The sequence below is a fragment of the Tyto alba genome, unplaced genomic scaffold (genome assembly GCF_018691265.1).
Source record: "Tyto alba isolate M040663 unplaced genomic scaffold, T.alba_DEE_v4.0 Super-Scaffold_38, whole genome shotgun sequence".
Classification (NCBI taxonomy): Eukaryota; Metazoa; Chordata; class Aves; order Strigiformes; family Tytonidae; genus Tyto; species Tyto alba.
Window position 1 is genome coordinate 10,625,019 of NW_024881313.1, and position 27,300 is coordinate 10,652,318.

Here is a 27,300-nt window from a genome sequence, read left to right on the forward strand (position 1 = left end):
AACAGAGTTTGTAACAGGAACATTCTGAATAAAGTACCAAATTTCAGAGATTGTAACTTTAGGTATAAGAAGTCTTACATTCTTAAGGTTTTCCTGAGGCAAGCCTACAAACTGAGGACTTTTATGTCGTTCTGAGCTTCTGTTCTTATTTGCACTGGATTCTAACTGAATGAGAATTTTTTTTTTTTTTTAAATATAGCCTGGCCCTGTTCACAATGGGATTCCAACATTTCCTGTTAGAATGTGATTTACCAGGAATTTAATTAATCTGCAGTTCAAACTGTACTGCAGGCCTCTAAAATTAAAAAGAAAAATAAACATAGCAATTAACTTTGAAAGAGAGCTAAACTTAGCACTTGAAACTAAAATTACAATAAATAAAGATGAACCCAAACCAAAATTGAAAAAATGAATGCCAGTGAAGCTTATTATGTTCAAAAGCCAAATATGATTACTATATTTTAAATCTTAGGTTAAGAAGTAAAATGGATCATGATATGAATGGCATAATGTAATTACATAATCTGCGTCCTAGCAAACATAAACTGTACCTTTTGCATTGCTGTTTTTTCTTAGAGATGTTTATTTCTTCTTCTTCCTTCTTTCTCAACCAAGATGTGATTTCGAAACACTAGCAAATAAATGTCAAATCCTTCTGCCTCTGTTCTGCCATTCCATTTCTGAAATTCTGCCAAACAGAAAATTTCCATTCAGACTGACTGGCATTTGTTGAACTGAATTTTTTTCCTTATTATTATTATTTTATTTTAACACTCTTTTTCAAAAGTAGTGGAAACTTTGTGCAACCCTTGCTGTGTCTATGCATGACATTTTAAGAGCAGCTGTTTCTGCAGATCCTTTTCACAATAGCACATTTTTTCCCTCAGACACTCTGAAAACCCTTCACAAAAAAACTTCGGTTACTTGTAACTCTTGGTCTATGGTGTTTCCAAACTCCTATGTAGAGCAGGTCCCCCCAGGTTTAACACCATGCCAACCTAAGAAATACAGAGACCAAATGAAAAGCTACAGTAAAGAGTAAATAAGAGTAGTGGAAAATTTATTAAAATCTCTACCCCCCTCCTCCTCCTTCAAAACAAAACATGAGATTGTACAGACTTTGGCTTCAAAATGTCTACTCTACTACTCAGTTACGCTTTTTTAATGATAAAACTGAATAGATAGAATAATATGCACAAGGAAATAGATGGAGCAGAGTGGCTTATGAGGAATTCCTTATGTAAAAAAGGCTTTCCACATTTACAGTAGAGTAATTTCTCCAGCCTGCAACATGTCAGAAAGAAATGTAAGACCATGAAATGTCACTATGCTGCAAGAATCTTTCTCGCTCTTTGTGGATGGTACACACTCTGTTTGCTTATTAAGTCAGCAGGCAGTTCTCAGAATATGTACTATTTTAGTTACAGAACCAAATTTTTTTTTAATATACAATAATGGAAAGTCACTGGTGAATTCTTCTGTGGTTGTTTAGGCTTGAAAAGACTAAAACTGTGGATCCAGAGCAAGATATTTCAGAGAGCAAGATGCTCCTTTTCTGGGCAGCTTCCTTTAAGCTGCAGTCAGCTTGTTTACTTCCCTATGGTGAACCTGTAGCTGTAACAGCAGCAGTAGAAGGTGGGGCTAGACCATATTTGCCTTGTTTAGCCCTTGTTGCATATAATGGAGCTTCAATTCCACCTTTCAGTTCCAGCTTTCAGTTCCTCTTTTTATTTGTTTGTTTGTTTGCTTGAATGCAGATTTAAAAATATAATTTATTCTTCAAAATGGGCAAAAAAATCCTCATGACAAAATAACATCCAATGCTAGCCAGTAACTTAAAGAATGCCCTATTAAAACATGATAGCTTAAAAAATGGAATTCCTAACATTCAAAGATTGCATGTTCTTGCTTTCTCCCCTCTTTTTCAAATACTGAAAACTAATGAATTGCAAAGTTGCGAATGATGGTAACCTTGTGCACTCTATGTGGAAGGAGCCTCTAAAATCAGAGCTGAGTTTGGTGACCCAATATAGCTAGGTCAAAGAAGCAATGAAGTCCTTGAATATGACTGAAATCCTCCCAGCATGCAACATTTGTCCCTCTTATTGATCCTTGGTATACTCTCAAGACCCTAATTTTCCTTTTTCAAAAACCAGGGGTAATTATGCTTTCCTAACAGATTTTGGGAGGTGCAAATGAAAGTTTTTAAGCACATTACATTCACTAAATGAAAAGATCACTTCCTGCTTCTAAATGTTCTGTGCATGTTATGTTTTATAATTATGCGGGTTCAAATGTTACTGTGTTGGTATATTCTCTGTGACATTTATTATTTCTGTGAAGACTTACACGATTCATTTGGGGGAGTCTCTGGCCTGCAGTTCCTGTTCATCCTATTCCATCTGTACATATAATTTTAGGCCCCTTTTTCAGGTGATTTCTTCCCACCTGGAATTTCTTCTCAGTGAGGAATTTACTTACCACATGACTAAAATGGTTGGTTTAGTCCTCAATCCAAACCTAGCTAACATCATCTTATCCTAGTCACTGCATACCTGCAATTTTCTTATCTCTGAACTTCACTTTCTCTTTTGGCACTTCTGCCTTCACGGGCCCTGTAGTGCTATCAAGGACTAGCTCCTTGTCTGTATTGCCATCCTCCCCCTGGTTTCCGTGCTCTCTTCAACCATCTTTCATAGAAACACTCTGCCTTTGGCTCTTTGCAACGCAGTTTAACCTAACTCTCATATTGTCTTCTGTAGGTAGCTGTCTAACAGCTGTAACAGCCATACAAGCAGTAACGGAAGCCTACAGTACCCCACATTTGCTACTTACTTTCTGCTTTGTATGGGAAAAGTTCCTATGGAAAGCTTAGGAACCTCATGCATTGCTTTCTTCAAATACTGCCTTAAAACCTCTGATTTAAAAATGCCTGTCTGGCACAGGTAGAAGCCATATGTAGCTACTGCCTATTTTGTTACCTCTGCCTCTCAAAGATACTGGTTTGGGGTGGAAGGGAGGATACGTTTTTGTTTCTGTTTGATTAACAAACATATGCTCTCTAGGGCAGAGACTGGTATCTTTATTCAGCACCTTCACAGGCACAACAGAGCCCTGGTGCAAGGCTGGCATTCTCAACAACTAAAAATTGCAGAATATATTAAATATGGCAAAATTGGGAACATAATATATATGATTGGATTTTCCTCATAGAATTTAACATAGTTTTCTTCTCCTACATTAGCTACTCTATAAGGAATACATGCTCCCTACCGCCAGTGGACACAAATAATCAATTCCTCACCTGAACACAAATGGCAACACATACCTCTCCAGCCTCTTGCCATCAAATCAGCTTTCTAATCAACTGGAGATTGGGGCAGGTTTTGTCTCTAAAACAGCATTTACAACAAATATACTCTTCAACTAATGTCATGGTTTACCTAGGTATTTATTATTTGTTTCTGCTACTAAGAGAGATCTTTACTATTTAGAAGAGCATTAAGAAATACTATTCATGGTCTTTTAACTTTTTATTTCTATAAGTATATCTGCTTTTCAGTGTTTTGTTATTTGTGTGCTTGGAGCTGGGCTTAGATTTTTATCATATAACAGTTTGAGTTGGAAGGGACCTTAAAGATCTAGTTCCAACCCCCCTGCCGTGGACAGGGACACCTTCCACTAGACCAGATTGCTTAAAGCCCTGTCCAACCTGGCCTAGAACACTTCCAGGGACAGGACAGCCACAGCTTCTCTGGGAAACCTATGCCAGTGTCTCCCCACCGTCACAGTAAAAAATTTCTTCCTCATATCTAACCTCAATCTGCCTTCTTTCAGTTTAAAACTGTTACCCCTCATCCTATCCCTGTGCTCCCAGATAAAGAGTCCCTCCTCATCTTTCTTGTAGGCCCCCTTTAAGTACTGGAAGGCCACTATAAGGTCTCCCCAGAGCCTGTCCTTATAGGGTAGGTGCTCCAGCCCCCCAGTCATCTTCATGGCCTCCTCTGGACCTGCTCAAGCAGGTCCGTGTCCTTCTTCTATTGGGGCCCCAGATCCGAGCACAGTATTCCAGGTGGGGTCTCATGAGAGTGGGGTAGAGGGGGAGAATCCCCTCCCTCGACTTGCTGGACACACTTCACTTGATGCAGTCCAAGATACAGTTGGCTTTCTGGTCTGTGAGTGCATATTGCTGGCTCATAGTCGCTTTTCAATCCAGTACTACCCCCAAGTCCTCCTCCACAGGGCTGCTTTCAATCCACCCTTTGCCCAGCCTGTATCTGGGCTTGGGATTGCCCCGACCCACGGGCAGGACCTTGCCCTTGGCCTTGTTGAACTCCATGAGGTTCACACAGCCCCACCTGTCCAGCCTGTCCAGGCCCCTCTGGATGCATCCCTGCCCTCCAGCACGGCGACCGCACCGCACAGCTCGGGGTCACCAGCAAACTTGCTGAGGGTGCACTCAGTCCCGCTGTCTGTGACTCTGACAAAGATGTTAAACAGCGCTGGTCCCGACACCAACCGCTGAGGAACACCATTCATGACTGCTCTCCACTTGGACATTGAGTCATTAACCACAACTCTTTGAGTCTTCTTTCTTTGAGTTTAGTATTGTTTCTCTTGGAATAATCACATGATGTCAGACATCTGTGTTTAAGGATGGTAGGCATATGAAAAGAGATGGTTAGGTCTTAATGTTTATAGGTGCTGATGTTTTCACATGTGTATATGTAGCTCCAGATGGGAAGACTACAATATAAAGAGAAAAGAGTCACAGATATTTAACATATTAATAGTGCAGGCATGATAATGCCAATAGTATGATGTAGTATCAATATAGCCATTGGCTGTTAATAGTAATAGTTTTGATCATTGCTGTAACTGCTAAAATTCATAAAGGAACATTTGTAGAGCGAGGTCATATTTTTTACTAGCCCAGTTAATGCAGTTACTAAAAAAGTGCAGAGAAACTTAAGGCCCTTCTTTGAGTCCAAAAGCTTGTTTGTTTTTTTGTCATTATAGCCACCCGTTTAATAAATAGCATTGCTTTTTCCTACAGACCTCTTGCTGCTATACCAATATCTGTGTTCAAGCTCTGAGCATGTCCAATAGTGATCCTGAGTGAGAGTATGTGATTCTGAAAGGGGACTTTGTATCACCTTTGTGTCTTCTGGATTTCAGGCTGTCAGGAGGGCTTAAATCATGACCAAAGCCATTTAATGTGTACTGAACAACTTCTAAACAACAGATTTTCCAGCAAATTTGGTAAACACAATCTTTAAGCATTTCTCTTCCTTTTCCTTTCTACGTGTTTGTCTTAGACTATAATTGCATCAGAAGATTTGATGCTTTCTACAGCCTCTATGAACTATAATGGGGCAGAAAACTCACACACTTTATGTGAAGGATTCTGAAGTGTTTACATGATTCTCTCTTGGTATTCATAGGGAAGGACATGCAAATTAAAGCCATCTGTGAGATTAGGGGTTGTGCACAAATTCTTTGACTGGCCTGATATCCAAATGACTTCTAGGTTACTTCATTATCACTTAATCATGGCTGGCCATTTTGTGGGCGTAATTGCAAGGAGAGCAAACTGGGAACTTCACTGATCCTGCAAGAACCTATTACAATTTACAATGTTTTTATTTCTTTTGTTCTTCCAGTGATTCATATATTGCTATGTTAGGTCCTGGGCTAGTGCCTTTTTTTATTTTATTTTGATTTGCTTAGTTGGTCAGGAAATGAGCATTGTTGAGATGGGATAGTGATGATTTATATGAGTCAATCAAACTGTCATTTAATTTGTTCTCTGGTAGTTTGTGGTAGAGGACTGCTTGCTGCTTTGGTTGTGACAATATGCAGAACTGAGAGCTCTTTCCTGAACATCAATTCACAGGTCTAGATGATCCACTCCTGTGTTGCAGCAACTGTTATTGAAGCTACTGTGCATGTGTAGCACAATTTTTGCCCTTCACGGATTCCGAAGGAGCTAGATTAGGACAATCCAAGGAGCCAGGTGCAGCCGGGATCTCCACAATAAAAAGTAACAGACTTTCTATTATTTTCACCAGTACTTCTGAAGAGAAGAAAATATCATTGTCTCACCATATAGGCAGAAAAAAAACAGTGAGATGACATGGATTGCCTGTGCAGGGATTACCCAAAAGACTACTAGCAGAGCCAGAACCATGTAAAGGTCACATTGCCCCAACAAATGGGCCAGCGCCCTAAGAGGGTTGACAGGCCTTCTCCTTTCTAAAGTTTTAACAGTCAACCCTAAGTTTGAAGTCCTATTTATGATAAAGGCTGAAACTGCTATTAAACTAAATTTACTTTTCACCTTTCTACAATAGAAGATTTGTTTGGGCTTTTGGTTTCTTGCACTGTTTGTGGAATATCTTAATTTTAGTTTTCCTGGCTATCATAATTCTCTAGTACATAAATGTTTACTGAAAATTGCCTTACATTGCATTATCAGGTAAATGGACATTTAAATGGAGGCCTCTAGGTTTGTGCAATGCTAGTTCTAAATTACAATGATACATGCATTGTGTTATTAATCCATATGTTAAAAACAGTCAAACTGGGATTACTTCTTTGTTTCCCTTCCTTCTTTCTTTGAAGATACTTGTTTGCATGTACTTTTAATTCCACATCTGATAGTTTAGCATATGGATATAATCATCATGTGTTTTCTTCCTACTGGTACTTTCCTAATTTAAAGTTCAGTCCTGGATGCTGCATTTGAATGACAGATTTTACAAAAAAAAAAAAAAAAAACATCCTGTCGGGCAAGTTTCTGACCTATTAATTTCTCTGGTTTTTCTTTTTAATTTTGCTACTATACATTACTTTGTTGTATGCCAGTAGCATCATGATAAAATAAGCACCGTTAACCTGCTGAAAGAATCAGCATCGGGAGGTTAAGGGTTAATTTACCAGACAGAAATCTCATTAGGTTTTCATGATTTTGCTGTAGTCAGCCACATACTTAGCTGTTATTTTATTGAGTCTGCTATAGACTATGTTTTAAAAGTTGCTGCTCAACAGTTGTTTGGATTGACAGCATCCCTTTTGTTGTATAGCAGGCCCACAAGTACATCCCATTTACTGGGGAAATGCCTGGAAGGAATAGTTAGGGTAAATAATTTCAGAAAAACAAGTAGGATTTTTTTCTTAACTTAATATTGTTTTGAAATATACTTGCCTATTAAATTTCAATTGTAACTATCCTTTTTTCTGATGGATTTTCTTTGGTGTAAGCATAATTTTATGAAGGTGTCCAAAAGGTTTATTTTTTCAGCATAAAGCATTTTTGAGTGTAATTCTCTGTCTTGTTATCAAGTCAGTTCGTGCTTTGTTTTGGTTTGTTTTTTTTTTTCCATATTGACTTTATATCTTATCATACTGGATTATGATGGTTTATTTCTTTATTTGAAAATGTGGTTAAATTCTTCTTTTATTTTCTGGGAGAAACCGGTGTTTATAAAATCTTCTTTTTGTTCTGTCTGTTGGGATTTACTTTTGTTCCTTATGTTACAGTAATTATTTGTAGCTCCAGAGTGTGTCAAATCAAGCAAGAAATATATATTTCATTGCCCTCTTTCAGGTGAGTGAATTATATATTGCCATTATGAAATGGAAATTATATATAATTTTCAATATGTAGTAAAGCTTTATAGCTTAATTGAACGTGTCTATTTCTAAAACAAGTATCTCACTTCTAAACTAGTTCAATTAGGAAAGTTGGATTGTTTTAAGCAATTTTTTCTAGTAAAATAAATTCAGCACATCTTTTTTAGAATATTTTCAATTTAGTAAAAACCATTCAGTCTTTTCAACTAAAAAGTAAAATTATTTTGAGGTTACTTTTTAGTTTTCTAAAAGGATTATTTTTTAAAAAAAGGTAAGAGTACTGTTTTCTGAAAACAGTAGTTAAAACAAAAAATGTGTAGAAAAAATACAAAACAACGTTGCAAGAATTTTGGACAAAAATGCAAAATTACAAAATAATTGCTGTGGCCACAACAGTTTACATGTACAGGTACATGTACAGGTATGACCGGTGATGGTACAAGACTGCATTTCTGCACACAGACCTTGGAGAGGGTTGCCAGTAGATATGTGGGTTGTGGGTTGTTTTGTGTTTTTTTTTTGTGTTTCGTTTTGTTTTGTTTTGTTTTGGGGTGGTTTTTTTTTTTTTGTTGTTGTTGGTTGATTATTTTTTTTTTTTTCCCCCTGTGAGCATCTATCTCTTAATAGTTAATGAAGTTTCCCTGAGTACCACTCAGCACAGTGGATGAACAGAGATGAGGACAAAGAGGGCATCAGAATAGCTTTACTTTTCCTTCCCAGCACATGTGGAAGGGTCAGCTAGGGAGAGGAGGGAGGGAAGAGGCGTGCGGTGTGGGGAGTAACAGCAAGCAATACAGTGTGTCTCCTGCCACAACACGTTTAATGCACGGCTTCCCTCGGAGTTACAGCCCAACTGGGAGCACAGAGGGCTCGGCTGTTGCAGAGTGCCAACCTCCTCTGGCTACGTAAACCAGGGTGCCAAACCTGTGGCCGTGGGGGTGTGTGGGCTGGAAGGTGGCCACAGTGCCGTGCCAGCTGCCTGTGAGGCGCGGGCTATGGTGTAGGGAAGCGCAAGGTGGGATCCAGCAGTGCAAATTTCACAGGCAGTACTGAACACCTGATGGGTCTGAGGTCCCTCCGAAACTTCAGTTGAGGCTGGTTTAATTAGCTCGTCTGAATGACACACCAACAATTTTTAGTGCACGGTTTAGAAGAGTACGTGGTAAAGTCCTGCCCTTCGGGAGTGGGTTGATGGGTGGCTCAGACATCCGCTCAGCAGGGTGGGTTGGACAACTGGAGATGGTAACTTCATCAGCTCCGCCGGTCCAGGGGTTAAAGCGGCCATGTGCTCCCCATGGACTGCTCTCTAGCCACAGGCTCCCCACAAGACCATCATCCCAGGCTCAGCAGCTCTCTAGTCTGGGTACGGGTATAAATAAGAAAATGATGGCCTTACTATCCAGAAAATTTCATTTATAGCTGGAGCATTTTGTAGAGTTTTATTCCCCTATTATAACACAAAAGTGGCTTACAGGAGCAGCAACTGAGACACTTGGCCAAGAACACAATAAAATGGTTATAGGTTTATTCAACATTTAGCATATCATTACTTTTTTTATAATTCCAGGTGTGCTGGGGTGTGCGCGGTGGAAACAGAAGCACCAAGAACACTGAAAACAAGCTGCTGGTGGTGGAAATTTTCCCTGACAAGGCAGTATGGGAAGGACAGAAGTGGCGGGAACATGGTGCTTCCCTCTTCCCTGGCTTGAGAGGACAAGTGGCAAGTGAGTATGAACAGTGAGATCAGAAATGAGAAGGAAGGAAATAAAAAAAAAAAAAAAGGAAAAAGGTTGTGGCAGAAAGTAATATGCTCCCTAATAGAGTGCAGCAAAACAATTGTAAATTTCAAAGCAAAGTAGTACAGAAGAAGTAACCTGAATATTGTTGATACCACTGCAGGCAATTTATGCAAAGGCAGGTTTCTTTGGTTGTCTTTACACCCTTAGCTATAAAGCAAGCCCTCAGAAAGGGCTGAGGGCAAAGCTGGACCTGCTAGCTTGGGGCTCTGCTTGTTAATTGCTGAACTACATCAGATCACAAAAATCTGAAACTTTGTATCTCGCAGCAAGACCGAGTCATGAATACCTAAATTTACCACCTGATCCCTGTGATACCTGGAATTCAGTGCTCAAAGAGAGGACAAATATAGCTGTTATGAAACCACACAATCTGCTTTGGTACATTTTGGCAGTTCAGAAAGGGAAGAGTTTTTGGACGCAGCCCTCCAACAGCTACTCTATACAGAGAAAAGAAAGCTCACTTTCTTTGAGAAGTCCTCAGAAAAATCCTGAGCTTGATAGGTCCTGGCATCGCTGCACCAAAAAAACCCCTAGATCCGGAGCCTGAATGCTGCCAAATTCTGTCCACAAAACCTAGAAATTATGTCATCCTAGTAGACATAACAATTGCTTTCTATGATTCAGCTGAAGAAAAAAAAAAAAAAAAAAAAGGAAACAAACCCCAAAAGACAGTAAAACCCTAACCCAACAGCCCTGGGATGGCACCAGCTCCTGACAGAGCAGTGCAAAACCTCCGCCGGTGCGGTGTGAGCCTTCGCCACCGCGCTCACCTCTTCCTCACCTCCGGGCTCCGGCCAAGTCCTGCGGGACTGCTCTGCCACGGGGAAAGGCGCTTCTGTGTGAGTGCGCGTGTGTGTGTGGGGGCTGTTATTTTTACTTCTCGGAGTCAGGGAGGCTAAACTTTTTTTTTTTTTTTTTTTTTTTTTTTTTTTTTTTTTTTTTTTTTTAAAGTAAATCATGTGAGGGGAGGGAGTTGCCTTGCTACCCGGGGCTGTGCGTGTAGGGGACACGGTGTGACCGCACCGGGATCCCGGGACCCGCGTGGCGGGCCCCGCCGCGCATCCGAGTTGTGATTTCCGACACCAACACCGCCCCCCCCCCCCAACCCCCCCCCCCAATCCCAAACCACCCCCCCCCCAACCCCCCAACCCCCCCGCCCACCCCCGGCAGAGAAGCCGGGGGGGGGGGGGATCGCAGAGTCGCCCCCCGCGCTGGCGGCGGGGGCCGGGGCCGAGGGGGCCGGGGCCGAGGGGGCCGGGGCCGAGGGGGCCGGGGCCGAGGGGGCCGGGGCCGAGGGGGCCGGGGCCGAGGGGGCCGGGGCGGCGCGGCGATCCGGCGATCCGGCGGGGGGCGCGGGGAGCCAATGGGCGGCGGGGATCCGCCGGCGCGGCTCGGGGGCCCCTGGAGGAGGAGGAGAGGAAAAACCACGGGATTGAGCTCTGTCAGTGGCGCTCGCCGCTTCCAAGGGGGGAAGTGCCGGGGAATAATTAATGTTTTTATTAAATTTGGAGGGAATTTTTTGCAGCCGATCGCCGCGCGTGGCCTTCAGGTGGGTCTTCCCCGCAACTTTGTCCGCCGCCCCGCAGGATTTGCGTGGCGGTGGGTTGCAGGAGCGAGCCCTGTGGGTGGGGGGGGTGGGGTGGGGGGAGAAGGTGGCTGGGTGCGTGGGGGGGGGGGGGGTGGGGTGCGTGGGGGGGTGGTTGGGTGCGTGTGAGTGTGTGTGCGTGTGCGTGTGCGTGGCTGCGGCTGGCGGGCGCTGCCGCCGTGAGGTGCGCGGCGAGCCCCGCCGTTCGCCATTACGAGTTGAGCACACGTTTTGCGAGAGTCGGGGCTGCCACTTGCGCCGATCGCCCGGGGGATACGGCGGGGAGTGTAAATAAAACCCTGCCTCTCGCCCTGCTTGCTGCCGCTGCCTCGAAGTGCTTTTGCTCCGTGTTTTCCTGGCAGAAGCGTGTAACCCAGGTGAAGGCAGAGAAGGGAGGGTTGTTTTTTATGAATGGGACTCTTTGAGGTTAATTAGCTATGCAAATTCAAGCAGTTCATTCATGATTTTTTTTTTTTTTTTTTTTTAAATCTAAAAGCCATCTTGTATTCCCCTCTAGGCTGATTGGAGTCCAGATCCCGAGGAAATCTCCAGATCAAATGCCCAGTAAATAAAACACTGAGCTAAGACTTGTGGAAGAGCTGCAGAATGGATGGATTTTATGACCAGCAAGTGCCTTACATGGTCACCAATGTGAGTGATCAGTTCAAAGTTGGTGTTTATAAACTTGACTCCGACTTATTTCTGTGGGGGAGTTTTGCAGAGTATCTGCTTTGTTCCTGCTGTAGGGGTGACTCTTCATCTGGGAGCTTTGCCTGCAAGATGAGCCTATCTTCCTAGTTATTTCAATAAAGCATCATGTTCTTTTAAAGACAGTTTTGGGATGATTAAAAAATCATGCACACGATTAGCGGATGAGAGAAGCAAGAGCAGCAGCAGCTGCATTCAAAGTTTCTGGCTGCGTTTGCCTGCAGCGCTCAGAAGAATGAAGTTGAGGCAAACGTTAACATTTTTTTTTTTTCTTTTTCAGGACTTTTCAAACAATGTTATAAGTAGCACAGGGAAACAAAGCAGTCTATTATAATCTCAAATCTGGGTTCTCCTGTGTAGCATATGCAGAGGGGATTTATGTGCTATTGTGTAGGTTTGTGTACTTTAGATGCTAAAAATACATAGTTGGTATTGTGTTGCTGTTTGAACACATCCTATATGTATCTGTACAAATAGATGTCTACATAGGTAGATAGAAATGTGTTGCATTTAGACACAGGAATCTTTTGGAGGATGTTAGGTGCCCAGAAATATCTTCTGCCACAAAGTGGAGGCTGCAAGAGGATCATTTCCCTGTTTGAAAATGTAAAGAATTCACGTCGGCTTTGAGTATTCTTGATTAAATGAAAGAAAAAAAAAAAAAAAAAAAAAAAAGAAGAAACCCTCAGATTTCTAAAGTAACTGATCTTTCCTGTTTATAGAATCCGCGTGGGCGAAACTGTAATGAGAGACCGACAAATGTCAGGAAAAGAAAATTCATTAACAGAGACCTGGCTCATGATTCAGAAGGTGAGGGCTTGTTGTTTCCCTCCTCCCTCCTCCCCCCCCCCCCCCCCCCTTACTTACTAATGCAGAGAAGCATTTTCAGAGCTATTTATTTATTTTGGAGATAAATATATCTAGATCAATCCGAATAAACAAGACAAGAAAATTTCATTTACTACTGCAAAACAAGCTGTTAAAAAGTAAACTGATAAAGTTGATATTCTTTACTTACCCTGTTGCATTTTAGGTGCTGCTGCACATGTGGCACACAGGTGTCGTGTACTGAAGCCAAGCCTTTGCTGCATCTGACACAAGTCATGGCACCTGGCTTTTTCACCTTCAGGCCTCTTGAGGTTCAGGGCTTTCCTCATTCCTCTCATCTTTTAACATCCTTTTCACTGGTGGTAGCAGGAGCAAAAATGCTGGTGTGGAGACTGTTGGTTTTCACTCTAGTTTTGCTGTAGAGCTAATAGTCAGGCTCCTGATGTCTGGCAGCCTGTTTCTATTGATGGTAGGGTTAAAAATCCCGGGAAATACAGTTAAGGAAGTCTAGAGTGGACAAAGTTTTGGAAGGCCTAAGATTTGTTACTTAGTCTTATCAGTAGCCACTCACATGATTGTAGCTTGAGAACTGTAGTCTAGCAATAGCTGTTAACACTTGTTCAGGTTGCAAGGTCAGTATAGGTGCTATGCCTACACCCCTGTAAGTATATAAGACATATAGGAAGGTATATAGGGGCCTACAACTTGCCCCTATATAAATATTACTAGGGTGAGGACACACTTTGCAAAATCCCTACTTACTTGTTTGGAAAAGTTTATTCTAGGGTAGATTGAAAAGAAAACAACTTACTGATTTTCAGTTAAATGATTTCCTAACATGAACATGAGGTATCAGTCCGCAGGATAAATGGATAGCCTCCGTAATTTAAGTGTATGTAAATAGTTATCTGTCAGCATTCATAAAAGAGGAAGTCTCTCTCAAAATACAGTAAATTAAAAATAAACCATTTGTCAGTTCAAATATTCTACTTGGTAAACAGAATTTTCATAACTGAGTTTCTGAGCTTTACAAGCTGAATGCTGCTCTCGTTTACACCCATTATGAGCAACTGATTTCAGTGAACTGCAAAAAAAGATAAGCTGCTGCAAAACTCAGTCCATGGAGAAAGTGGTTTCACTTTAAAGAAGTACAGTGAGTATAGCATAGAGAAAATAGTGATGATTCTCTTGTCATACAAAGTAAAACGTAAGGGGAAGCACAAAAGATTTCCCATTTCTGTTTGATATGGTAGCATCTCAGGTCTTTGCTTCAGAATTTTTCTATGACCCTACTAATAAAAATACTCAGTCATTGCTCAGGCAGAACTCCTGTTGAAGTCCGAGAGAGCTTTATCTGGGGCAGATAGTGCAGGAGGAGGCCTGAATTGTATAAGGAGAAATAGTTCACCTGTAAGAAGGATTATAATTTGAAACTTCTATGTATTGCTGAATGAGCCTTTTACACTACAGAGCTTGGTTAAGATTCTGGTTATTATTTCAAAGGTTAATAAAGTAATAGAGTAAGTACTTCTTTTTTATTAATAGGCGTGGAAAAATCATTAACTGCAACCCGAAAATACCTACTTTGTATGTTTGACTGCCAAATTAGAATTGATGTACATTGTTCTTCAGGAAAAATACATTTTCGAACATATTTTAATCTTACGAAGAGATTAAAGGTGTGAGTCTTTTATCCCTGTCTTCATCTTTTTGCAGAACTCTTTCAAGATCTGAGCCAATTACAGGAGACATGGCTTGCAGAAGGTAAGGGAAAAAACTGCTTGTAAAAAGAGGAAAAACAACTCTGGAGGGGGAAGAAAAAAAAAAAAAAAAAGTCCTGAACTTGCTGTCTTAATGTTCAGCCCAATTAATTGAGCTCTAAAAGAGCCACCTCATGTGTCATGCATACATTAGAGCCTCTGATGAGTTTGTCTTTGGGGACTCTGGGGCTGCTCTACCCAGTGTCATCACAAATTACCAGGAGAAATTGCTTCCAGCTCACAATCACATCTGCTTTTGGCAAGAACTAATGCACCAAGACTTGAAGTTCTAAGCCTCTGTTCAGATTTTAATTGCAATTGATCAGGTTTATATTATTGTACCTCGAGAGACTACATACAGCCAGAACTGGGCTTGCTGTTTCCTTTAGAGCAGCACGTATAATTATTTGGTGTTCTGGTGGAGTACTTTTCTGATGGCAGAAATTAGTTTCTCTGGGTTCATCGGGACGGGATGCTTCAAGATTTAAGTGCAAGTGTCTTCTTTCCACCTTGTTCACAACACAGAACATTAGGTGTGTATGGAATACTTAAAAAGTACTATTTCTTTCTTCTTTTTTTTTTTTTTTCCCTCAGAAACCTTTAAATATTTTGCATGTTATTTTTGTCTTCATATTTGTAGTTGTGAGATTGTGTACTGGGTGATTAGAAAACTGACATTGGTCTGTTTTACACCTGCTTGTGCTTTTAAGTATTTCAAATAATCTTGCAGAGCACATTCTGCTGAAGAGAGAAGGTTTAAGAACAATAATGCAGAAATCTGAATTTAGAGTAGCTGTTGAGAGATTAATTTAACAACAAAATGAGCTGCTGCATTAAGAGAACTTTAACAAAATGCAAGGTAGCTTTCTGCTTGTTGAAGTGTATTTGTTTTCTTCAGCAATATTTTCTGTTTTTTTTTTTTTTCCTTTGATATTTACAGTACTGTTTATTTGAAGCATAAAGATTTTTATGCATTGTTCTTAATATTTATGGTTGAAGTTTTTATGTAAACTTCTGCATCTGAAATAGACATGATTTTGATGCATGTTAACATAATCTCTCCAAATTTATCCTGATTTAAATAAATGTAAGTATTCACATGTTTATTTTTTATCATGTATTGGACTATGCACAGATGTTTATAGAATAGATGTTCTTTGTTTTTGGAAAGGAGGGATGTTGGGGTGAAATGCTTGCTGTTGGTTTTCTTAGAAAGAGGGAAATATTGCTGATGACTACTTACCTACATACTGATTCTGTTTTAACAGCTTTATATGTAGTTAGTCAAGTTCTTAACCTATAAGTTGTGGGGTATTGTTTATTTTGCTGACACGTTTATTCTCCTGGCATTATTTTTAGCATGTGGTTATTCTGTATATAATCAAAAAGTCCTCTTTAAATTAACAGAAGATATATTTTTCTGAATTAACATGATTCTTTCATAATTATTGAAAACAGGATGTCCTGTACTAAGATCATTTTTGTAGGATAATGATCAGATACAACTGTAGCTGTCTCCCTGTGGTAATTTTCCAAAGGATCTCTTTTTTTTTTTTTTTTTTTTTTTTTTTGTATTATTCATTCTAACAAGCCAGAAGTATTTTAACATACTACTCGAAAGATGCTATTTTTTGATGGAGAGGAGAACTTTTAGTTTGATTTTTCGCAGGCATGGATGTTTTTGTTTCTGAAAATGATTGAATTTCTTTAATCAGAAGTCAGAAAAATACAGTCAGATTCATAATGCATGTGCAGATAATGTAAGTTTGAAAAATAATATGAAATTTAAAACTGATTTAATCATTTCTGTAGGTACATAAATTACTGTAATGGGCTGTAATGGCAGTTTTTATTCTGGAGGCACCGCTTATTTTAGACTAAAAAGAATTGTTTGAGAGCCTTTTTTTTCCTCTTCATCTGAGTCTATTTCACTGAATAAATTTAGATATGTTTTGAGAGAGAAAGGTGTCTATTCCTGTGTCAGCTAGGTCAAGGAACCTTTGTAAAAAGCAGATAGCATCGTCTGGTAAGTATTTAAAAATGCATAAAAAAAAAGCTGCCTTTTCATCTAGCAGAGGATAATAAAGCCAAATAATGTTATATTTTTCCCACAGCATATTACAACTAAATATTACAGATTTTCCAGTGTTCTAGAAATACTTTAAGGCATCTATGTGTTTCAGGCCATGCCATGGTTTTAGCTGTTCCATAAAACACAAACTTTTCACAGCTTTTCTAAAGGCTAACTAAAACTGAAATAAGTCAAGATGAGAAAATCAAATATTGAGCTATTAACTTGATCCCAAATCTTTATTAAGCAAATGCACTCAATACAACTTCTGGTAGTCTTTATAATATACTAGTGTTTGAGGATATTGTAGCTCTGCTCAAATGTCTAAATGGATGAGCTTAGCCAGGAAACAGATTTTGAAATCAGACTTGTTTACCCATTGCTAGATGTGTCCATTTATGTTCTTCTGGACCTTCATAGGCTAGAAGTCTGCCAATTTGGCAGCATCAGTAATGTTTACATATTTCTCTTCATAATGCTCTGGAGCCAGGGAAATGACCATGAAATTTTAAAACATCTTGACCCGTTTTAAGAAAAGCAGTGGCAGCTGACCAGGTTTCTCCCACGAGTTCAGATCCCCACTGGGGAGTAACCAGGTCAAAAATCTACTTACTAGTTAGGAGAAGAAAGTGAATTGCATTTTTTGACACACAAAAAATGCTTGTGGATTTTTTTGTTCTGTTTTTCCTGAAGCTATCCTTACTACATCACATAGTTCAGCCTGGAGATTTTTACAGTTAGTGTCACCTGTGACAAGTTGGTGGTAAACACGTAAATAGAGAGGAAAGGCATTCTCTTCCTATTGAAAATGGTGGGAGGTTCACATGTATTAAAGCGCTAATCCAAAATGTAAACAATTCAGTTACCTCTTTAATATTTTATTACTCCATAATTAACAAGCTGAATACCACTTACAGAAAACTTACAAATGTGTTCCACTAGCTGCATACTGGATTTTTATGGAAATGAATTTTGCTTCTTACTCTGTGTAGTATTAAATAAGTAAGAAAGAATTTAAATTATTTTGTTGTAAAACTTACTCTGAATAAAGTTCCCTCATGTCAGTTGTTATGCAGGACAGAAGATAGACTATAACTGTTTCCTGATGCTAGAAATTGAAAGTGGGAAGCTTTTAATAATTGTTTTAACCTTCAAACTTGAGAGGAAATAGTTAAAATTGCCTATTGCTAAACAAGGAAAATATTATTCAGGTATTACCTTTTGTTTTATATTTAAATAATTTGATGGCAACATTTTGTCATGATAATATTATAAAATGCCTTTATTGATTCTGTATATTTGGAATCAGATTGGTTTTGGCAGATAGCAATTGTTCAGTGACTTGAAAAAAATGGTTCAAATGTTAATCTAATGTTATCCTGTCATGGTAGCTCTTCCTTCTTATTCTGGAATAAAATGAAGAGAGAGAACAAATTCTTAGTGGGTGAGTGGCTCCTTTCCATGGTGAAAGCATTGGGTTTTGGGAGAATAATAGGTTAACAAACCCCCATATTTTTATTTAAAATGACTTTCAGATACTAGTTCCTCCTATAGCTTGTTAAAAGATACATAAAAGTTATCCCAAGCAAAGACAGATGATGAATTTATGCACTGAATCTGCTTCGTAGAGCAATAAATAAATGCTTCTCAGATGGTAATAAACTGAAAAATAAAATATAATGTTCTTTGGGTGACTTGAAAAAATATAAACCAATTAAGTGAACAGTAAGTGGTTTGAAACAACAGCTACAGGTAACGGGTTCATGCTTCTTCTGCAGCGTAGCTAAATTGAATGTATGGCTACTACAAGCTACCAGTATATAAAATCCAGTTCTCGGTATCTGAAAGTAAGTTATTTCTCTTAAATAATTAATACCCAAATTTGTAATGAACTTTAGGAAATAAGTTTCTGCGCTCTGTCTTCCTGTTGTGAAGGATGCACCAGTGTTGAGGTGATGCCTAGGCTAGTGTTGACTTCTAGTTTATTTCTTAAATGATGAGATATGAAAATTAGTTTCTAGTTCTCAATTGGTTATTCTTAATAAAAGAAAGTACTAGATATTCAAATATTAGTCTAGTTAGAGTGGCTTCACTTAAATCAGTGAAGATATGTAGCAGCTTACGCTGGCTAACTAGCTTGTTTCTGCCAAAAAAAAAAAAAAGATGAAAAATTTACCCAGTGTAAGGCAAATGCTATGTAACCATATTCAAGAACTATCCACATTGTTATAGGAGCAAAAATAGTCAATGAATGATAATTTAATACCTCCATGGGTAAAATCTGTTTTACGGAGACTGCCCTAAAAAGCTGTGAAAATTTTCATTTTGGAATTTGTAGTACAGAGAATAGCTTTTTTTTTTTTTTTTTTTTTTGTTCTAGTGCTCTGACGGATTTGGCTTTCACATATTCTTATCTCTTGATTTTAAATATCTGTGCACAAAAAGAGAAGAAAAAGTTAGACTAGGCAAAAGGGGGGGGCAGAATGGGAGGAGAGGAGGGGGATGTTCTTTTAAAACGAAATAAACGCATTAGAAATCTAGAAATCTGAGTCTGTGTAGTAATAAACTTTCTAACATTTTCCTTGTTTGCTGGAAAAGTAAATGCCTTTTACTCAAAAATTTTCAAAGGCATAGTGGGGTTTGCAAACCATGAGGGATGTAGCAAAATGTTAAATATGAGTGTTCCTTTTAAGCTAACTTTTTTTCTCCTTTTTAGTATAGCAGCAAATGAAGAGCAGATTCTGCAAACCCATCTTCATATTCTTAGGGATTATTCACATAAGTAAGAATTTTGAGATCTGGAGCTAGTTTTGAACTGCATTTAAGTTTATTAGTCAGAGCTTCTCACGTTATGTAAAAAGGGGTTTAGGTTGTTTTGACAGCATATCCAGTGCTTATGGGAAATAATATTTTTTACCATCTTGAAATTTGTCACTGTTTTGCCATCTGAATGCTCCTTTGTTAGAAACAGTTGCTCCCGTGGAAGAAAAACCAACAACCAGCCCCCCTCCCCCCTCACCCCCCAGCTCTTTCAGGAATACTTACAATTTATACAATCTTTCAGATATTCAGAAGTGACAATGAATCAAAGAAAACTCAATAGAGTCATTACTGTTGAGGCCTGAAGTCTTATTTTAGCTGAAGCCAAAATACTACCGTTCATATATAATTTCCTGTGAATTTCAGTTTCTTTTGCCACTTTGAATAAATGATTGATATTTTAAAATGTATTGCTCTTAGCTCTAAAAGTGAAGTGTGAGGTCAGAGAACACAGTACTGCAGGAAGTGTTCTGCTACCCAAAATACAGTTTTGTGAAGCGAGGAGGTTTGCAGCTTCTTGTTTTTCTGGAAAGTTTCCGTTTTTTAACAGGAACACCTTTCCCTGGAGTGCAGCTGAGTTTTTGGAAGCAGTTTGTGGTTGGGAGAAGGAAGAGTTAAATTTAAGCCCTTTATAGTTCGCTTAACTTTTCATTTATTAAATAACGTTCCTCAGCAGGTCTGTGCTGCATCTTGAGACAAAGCAGTGAAATCAGTGTGTTTATGCCTAAAGTTCAAGTTTACTTTGCTGTAGCTTTCTGGAAGGGTGTGACATGAAAAGCTTGTGGTTGGGGCCACATGGTTCATGCTGGACTGTGTTTTTGTGAATGGAGGCAGAACTCCAGTTCTGACTGCTTGTCTTGAGGAATTGCTTCGGAGATCAGCTGTCTCATTCACTGGCAGAAAGAATGACTCATACATCTTCTGCCTTGTTTGGCTCCAGGTCATTGTTACAGTGGATAGAGCTGGTTTTAATTAAATATTAACTCCTTTTGTCCTGGATGCTTGTTAATGGGGACTTTTCATTTTTGTTTACTTGCAATGAAAGCAAGCTAACAGGCCCTAGTTCTAAGCTTCCCCCCCTCCTTCCCCCCCCCCCCCCCCCAAATTGCTTTCCCTTTGCAAAATAAGCTGTCAGTTCAGCTTTTCAAAGGCTTTTTAAAGCTCCAAAAACTACAAACAAGTATTAAGTATTTTTGTGCTGTGAATGTTTGCTTTTGTCAAACTGATTTTAACTCAGTAGGTTGTGAAACTGTAAAATCTAAACTGATAACATCCTCAATATGATCATTAACATTTCTGTACACTTCCCAAATCCTCTTGAGACATTATAGCTATAATCAGAAGAAAAAGAAAACTTTTGGTAATAATCTAGGCTGTGCTGGATAGTTTATGCTGCAGATGTTGTCTGCTTCAGGAGTCTGAGACTTGATGGCTCTGAATGTGGAATGAACTAATGTAGCTGCTTCTGCTATTAGCAGTAAAAGCCACGTGCTTAATATCCTTCAAAACCTTTTATTAGTCTTTTGGAATATACTTGCCTTCTCAAACCCCCATAATTAAGTAGCTCAGGGAAATATTCTCATTCAGTTAGATGATCTTTTCAGATATCTTTTTCAATTTTCCTCTGAATGGCAAAGAAAAAAAAAGTTTTGGTGATTTATGCATTGTTGAGTATGTTAACAGAAGACCAATGAAGATTTTATAGCAGCCTTGCTGAATTGCAGTATTTGTGAATAAAAGGAAAGGGGAAATGAATGGCATATATATATAAATACGCAGACAGTTGCAACACTGAAAGTTGTATTTTCCTTTTGGACGTTCAGGCGGAAGAGTCTTTACCTGTCTGTTTAATTTGCTGCAGAGTTGTGTTTGTAATTACCCAAACTCAAGGTACTCTCTTCCCTTTGAGTAGTGGGATGATGCATCCCGATTATTTGCGCTCTCACAGCAGGATTCCGGTGGAAGAAGTCTGTTGATGGTTGCTTGCATTTCTGCAGTATGATCATGTGCAAGTCTCAGTTCTGCTAGTTTAAAAATAATGCCAGATTATACAAAGGAATAATTCAAGTTCTCGTTTCCAACATTTAGCAGTTCTTTTAATTTCTTTGTATAGGCTTGTGGGCTCGTTTCTAAGGTACTGATGCTACTAAAATTGGACTCCAGTAGGAAATACATGTTCCTGGGTTGAACAGTTTGGATGTTGTTATTTGTTTTGTTTATATTTGGCAGGGTTTTAAACACTTCTTAACTTGCTGTATTTTTCCTACAGAGGCTTTTAAGGCTATGTCAATATTATATTTAAAATACATTTTGACAGCGTAGTCTCCACCTATTTCTAGAGTACTGATAAAGTGATGTGCTTTGATCTCTATAAAATATGCCTTCATAGATTTTGGGGATCCGTGAATGGACTATATTTTTTCTTGTTTACTCCAGACCAAATCACGGATAATGAAGGAATTTCTAAAGTAATATACTGGTTTTCTGTGACAGTTCAGTCAGATGTATTTTATTTTTTCTTACTATGTAATTAGAAAAAAAAGAACCTCATTTACTGCTATATACATATATCGCTACAACAGGTATGTTACGGAGTAAGTCAAGTTAAACTGCTAACACCAGAATAAAGCATCGGTGAAGCAGTCTAGTGCACAGAGTACACTCTAGAAAGTTATATAAGATTGCTGTCCCAGTTCTGCAATCACTGAATGTAGCCTCCTGATTTTGACAGGAGGGTTTTTGTTTTCTTTTAGCCTTTCTCAGATATCCCGGATTCACAGATTAACAGATATATATATATATATATATATGTATGTATGTATGTATGTATAAAAAATGTATGTGTGTGTATAAAAAAACAGTCATACTAGCCTCCTTGCTGCATTTGATAATGATAGCTGGCTTAAGAAAAATGTGTGGGATGTGTCTTCTGTAAACAAGAAATTACTTGATACAGTTACTTTTAACTCTGAATGTACTCATAGACCTTTCAAAAAGAATAGGAAATGTAAGAAATCCTTAGGAACTGATTTTTAAGTAGGATACCTTGATTTCATACTTGGATTCTTTTGTGGCAATCAAATATTTGGCATTTTTGTAAGAAAAATGCCTAACATTCGCATGCAGTGAATTGCAGCGTGTTAGCATTTGGGCTCATGTTGTCTCTGAGTTAATTTCTGGTAAAAGTCCTGTGGTTTCTCTGGAGAAAAGAGAAATTTAATGCATCAAAAATACTGGTAAAATTTGGTTGGTAAAATACATGTTTTATACAGCTTCAAACTTTGAGGAGCTAACGTGTCCTCAGAGGTACTGGCTTCTTCTAGAAGGGTAGGTTATTAAAAAAATTGAACAATAAAGCCACAATAACTAGGCTTTTTTTTTCAGAGTAGTGCTAATTATACCTTATGTATTTATCTTACACTTCTTTTCAAATCTGTGTTTGGTTTCTCAAGGTCATTTGTTCTTAAGGGGTATTTGATGCAATCAAGACAGTAGGACTTTAAACATTTATTTTAAAGCTGACAACAAATTTTTTGATATAATGAGCCTGATTCTTAACTTTTTACCTAGGAAAAAACCTCTCGGTTAAGTCATTAGAAATATTTCCATAGTAAGGAGTGGAGATCTGGTCCATGAAGGGTACTGTAGTGCATATTCAAAATAATAGTAATTACATTTAAATAGGTCTTTTTATTTTGAGCAAATTCTGTTAAAACTAGTAGCAATTGCACATATATAAAGGGGAATGTATGCTTCTTAAACTTAGAAAGTGTTCTGAGTGGCATTAAAGTTACATTTTAGAATTTAACGTATAATGTATTTAATGGTGTGATAGTCACTGTTTCGCTAAATGATGATATAACCAGCATTTGCCTCTCAAATTTTGTTGGGTAACCAGATCATGGCAGATGTTAACTTTTAATTAAGATCATATAAATTATTTGCTTGTCTTTAGACAAGAACTGTGTAAATTAAAATTTTTTCAATCAGATAATTTTATGCAGCTTTGCTGTGGTGATTCTAGTTAGTGTACATTGAGAACAAGCTGACAAAGTTCAGAGACGGCAAGCTGGATCTCTCTTGAGAGGTACCCAGAACCAGTCATGCTCCTAGGATGCTGCTTCTCAGCATAATGATCTGCAGTTATTGGAATGTATTCACCTATAATACAGTATTTTTTCAGCTTAAATGATTTAAATGAGTTTACAACGCAGTATGAGAGATGGCTAATATCTTAGATATACAATGAAAAGGAACTGTGGTACCACAGATGCAAAATTATGTATCATCAGACTGTGAAATGATTATATTATATAGCTCAGGTTTGTGATGAAAGTTTCCTAAAAGGGAAGATGATCTTACAGAGGGTGAATGGATGTTAATAATTACCCTTGCCTTAAGTAAATCTTTTTTTTCAATGTCTGAAATGTTGTCATTGAACAGGAATTCTCTGGCCTGGTAAAATAGTTCTTTTTGAGTATTTAAAACAATAACAAAAATCCATACTGTGTTGGCTGACTGCCATGAAAAATTGCAATCGCTTTTAAGTAAGCCGAAGGTGTGGTAGTTTGGGGTTAAACATGCATAAGCGTGAAATGCTAGGATTTGATTTTATGCAGACTTTCCGTGCAGATACTTTGCAAATGAGCACTGATGGGTTTTACCAGTGGCATGGTAGGTCCAGACCCTCGTGCAGGGGGTGAGGCAGGGCCAGTGCCAGTGTCAGCCGTCACATCCTCCTGTCCCCATCGCCCTGTACCGCAGCTGCTCTGGACTCGCACCGCACAGCTTCACCCCAGGGTTTATCTGATATTAAAATGATGCACTTGCCTGATTTTCATACTCAACAATGAGAAAAAAAATTATAGCTTTAATCTTGGCTGTGCTTCAAATTAAGCACAAGAGTCTTTATTTATGCTTTAATGGCTTTTTTTAATTCTTTCCTTGTTTTTCTTGTTTGTTTTTTGTTTTTGTTTTCCTTTCTTCAGCTCAGGTACCTGACAATGACGAGCAGTTTGTGCCAGACTATCAGGCTGAAAGTTGTAAGTACAGTATAAATCAACACTTCCTTAAAAATGTATATTTATATTTGGGTCTTCATATTTGTTATTTATTGTGTCCTCTGTGGTCATGTGATAGCTCCTTTCGCCGATTGGTGACATCAGCACGATGAATAGATAAAGCAAGTGGCGTTTTGACATGCAGCCAAAAGAAATTGTTTAGGCTGAAGGTATAACTTTTAGCGGGGGGCCCTCTCTTGTAATTCCTACCCCCCCAGCCCCAGGGAGGCAAAGAAAAACTCACCTTGCGGAGGTGGAGGGAGTTCTGCTGTCCGTGGAGCAAGGAGCATGTTGAGCCTATAGAGATCAGATACTATGGGACATAGGAGGTAGCTCTGCCGAGCAGAAATCGGGCTGCTCAGTGAGTTTTGTGTATAAATAAAAAAATTAAAATTCTCCACATAATCAATCGAATACAGCCACTGCCGAAGCATTTTTAAGTCATCTTAGCATGTGTCATTTGATTGCTCAAACAAAATTTCCCTTTGAATTAATGGGAGGAAACAGGAGCTGTGTTAGGCTTGGATGCTTTGCATTGTTTGCTACTTTACTTAACGTGTGCCCAAACTTATTTTTTCAGCATGTACCCCTCAAATCTTGCCTTTATCTGCTGAAGGGCTACTTTTCTGTTAAACACTGGCTCCCCTTTGCTGTACCTGCTGTTCTGTGGTTTTGGGGGGGTTGCAAGAGTAGTAAAGAAGTGGCACGAGAAACATTATATGACAGCGTCACAGACTTCTTGGAACTACTTTATGCATCTTTCTTCCTCATTGCAAGGCTTCTCTCCATCATTACAGGTCTCTTCTAAACAGTGTCGGCTGATCGTAGCAGAGTGCATGGTAGCTTTTCGGTTTTGCTAAATAACTTAAGTAATTTATCCTATTGGAGTGAATTACTGCAGTTCGCTAAACCAGACAGCTGTTAAATACAGCATTCATGTACTGAAATGTTAAGATTAAAATTAGATTAAAAAGAATTTCATTAAAATACCCAAAAAACAAATTCAGACTTGTTGCATTTTTTTACAAATCATTTAGAGGATTTTTTCCAGTTATTCAGAAACTGTTTCAAGAAAAATTTATTGAGAGAATTCATAACAACATTTTCTGTGGAAAAAAGAAAGAAAAAAAGGTATTTTTGTCCCCTGGACTCTGATAGTATACTTGCACAGCAACAATTTATTTTGTTTTTGTCTTGAACTTCTGGTATATATACCAACCAACAATCTTGGTCACTTTTAAAGGTGCCCTTTGTAACAGATTTGGCTTTTTTCTTTTTTTCTTTTCCACATCTGACTTTAAAGACTTTTTTTTTTTTTTTAAAGTTAAATTATATGAAAGCCAAAACTGTTCTATAAGTTGAAAGTCTGATACTTTATCCTACATATGTAGCTGTGTCCAAATATAGTCATGTATGCATACATCCTTTGTGTAAGAGTACAAAGTTCAGTTAGGGCTTCTATTAACCCACAATTATCGTTGCACAACAAGTCAATGATTCTTGGAAAATAATTTGTGAACTGTGAATGAAAAGCCTTATTGAAGCTGGTCACTGGTTTTGGTGATAAAGAAATTCTCCTAATATGGCTATTTTATTAATGCTGTTGTATTTCAAAGTTCCTTAGCCACAGCTTACACAGTATTATCAAAGGAACATTTATTTCTTCATTTCAGTTGGTTTCTTTATCTTAAGTAAAGGTCAGGAGAGCTTCCTGGAGAGTTACTCTGGCAAAGGTTATGGAGTTTCAGACATGTACTTGGATATAATGTATGTAGCTGTGGGCTCTGCGAAACAAGAACGGAGATCAACATAACCAAAGCCACGGGGAAATTACTGCTGCAGAAGTAGCACAATTGTGACTGTTTTCTCTAGGATGCAAACCTGCCTTCGAACTCTATTATAATTACTTACTATATATAATCTATAAGTCTGTACAGTACTCACCCTGTTACTGGCAGCAGACTGGCAGGAGCACTTGGCTTTTTTTTTTTTTTTTTTTGATATTTTTTTTTTTAAACACGGGAGAGGGTGGGGAAGCTTCCATAGGTTCATTGTTTAATAGATTTAATTGAGCCGAAAATGGTGAAGGACAGAAGCATAAACCAGTGAAAGAGGCCACAGCCACTTTTGGTCAGAGGCAACCAAACAGTGATTTTTCCTGCACAAATTTAATTTATGGAGCTGTATATAGGTAGGGGTGTGTGCGTGTGATATTCTGAGTATGTAAAGAAAATTGAAGTGCTCCACTGAAACAGTTAGAGTCTGCAGTCCAGGTACAAACATTAGTGACATTTTATTCCTAGCTTCAGTGCTTGAGAAGTGGGCTTTAAACCTGAGGTAGATTGTGGTCTTAAACTGAAACTTGTAACATTGAAGAGTTGTAAGAAACCTCAGTAACCGGAGCAGTGATGGAAAGCTGTGGTTAAAACTTTCTTGCCTAGATATCACCAACTTCCTCAACTCTTGAAGCAAAGATGTGAAAGGTGATGGAGGAGCTGATATTGCTGAGATCACGTGTGGTGTCCTAGTGCTGAGCAGGACTAAATGCCCCTTAAAGCGCTGAGGGTTTTGCATTTTTTTTCTGTAACGTTAACTAGTGAAACTGCACTGGTATTAGTAACTAAGGGAAACATTTAGTTTAGATTAGATATACAGTCCATTTTATCCACTTAGGGATTTAACTTCAAAGCTAGCTTGGGACCATGAATATTTCAATTATGAGTTGCTATTAAACTTAAATCAGTTTTCAAAAAGCAAATATAACATATATATATATTTATAGTTAGGTGTGGGCTTTGGATATTATGAGATCAACAGCTAGCATAACTTCATGTGATACTGACATTGCTGGAATCGCGCCTATCTCTACTAGCCTAAGGATCCATCATGACAAGCTTCCCCTTAATGCTTTAAACTTCAGTGCACCAGTTTAAAGTTGAATTTATTTTGTTACTCCATTATGTCTTCTGGAAAGAGGTCCTTCCTACATAATGTTCTTAGAAATGTCTGTGCTTCCAAACCTTTCTTTTCTGTC

At 38.6% G+C, this 27,300-nt stretch overlaps 1 protein-coding gene across 5 annotated transcripts in view; it reads left to right on the top strand.

Moving 5' to 3' along the window:
- The first annotated feature begins 10,857 nt into the window (after positions 1 to 10,857).
- Positions 10,858 to 27,300, top strand: part of ETV1 (ETS variant transcription factor 1) — a 71,027-nt gene continuing 54,584 nt past the window's right edge. For 3 of the 5 annotated variants that reach the window (XM_032991611.2, XM_032991615.2, XM_032991617.2), the window contains exons 1-5: positions 10,858 to 10,983; positions 11,537 to 11,670; positions 12,450 to 12,537; positions 14,272 to 14,319; positions 24,195 to 24,248. In XM_032991611.2, the coding sequence (XP_032847502.1) occupies positions 11,626 to 11,670; positions 12,450 to 12,537; positions 14,272 to 14,319; positions 24,195 to 24,248 (235 nt within the window). In that variant the 5' untranslated portion in view covers positions 10,858 to 10,983; positions 11,537 to 11,625. Of the gene's footprint in view, positions 10,984 to 11,252; positions 11,397 to 11,536; positions 11,671 to 12,449; positions 12,538 to 14,271; positions 14,320 to 14,516; positions 14,849 to 24,194; positions 24,249 to 27,300 lie in introns of those variants that run through there. The other 2 variants (XM_032991613.2, XM_032991616.2) reach the window with 2 other exon arrangements.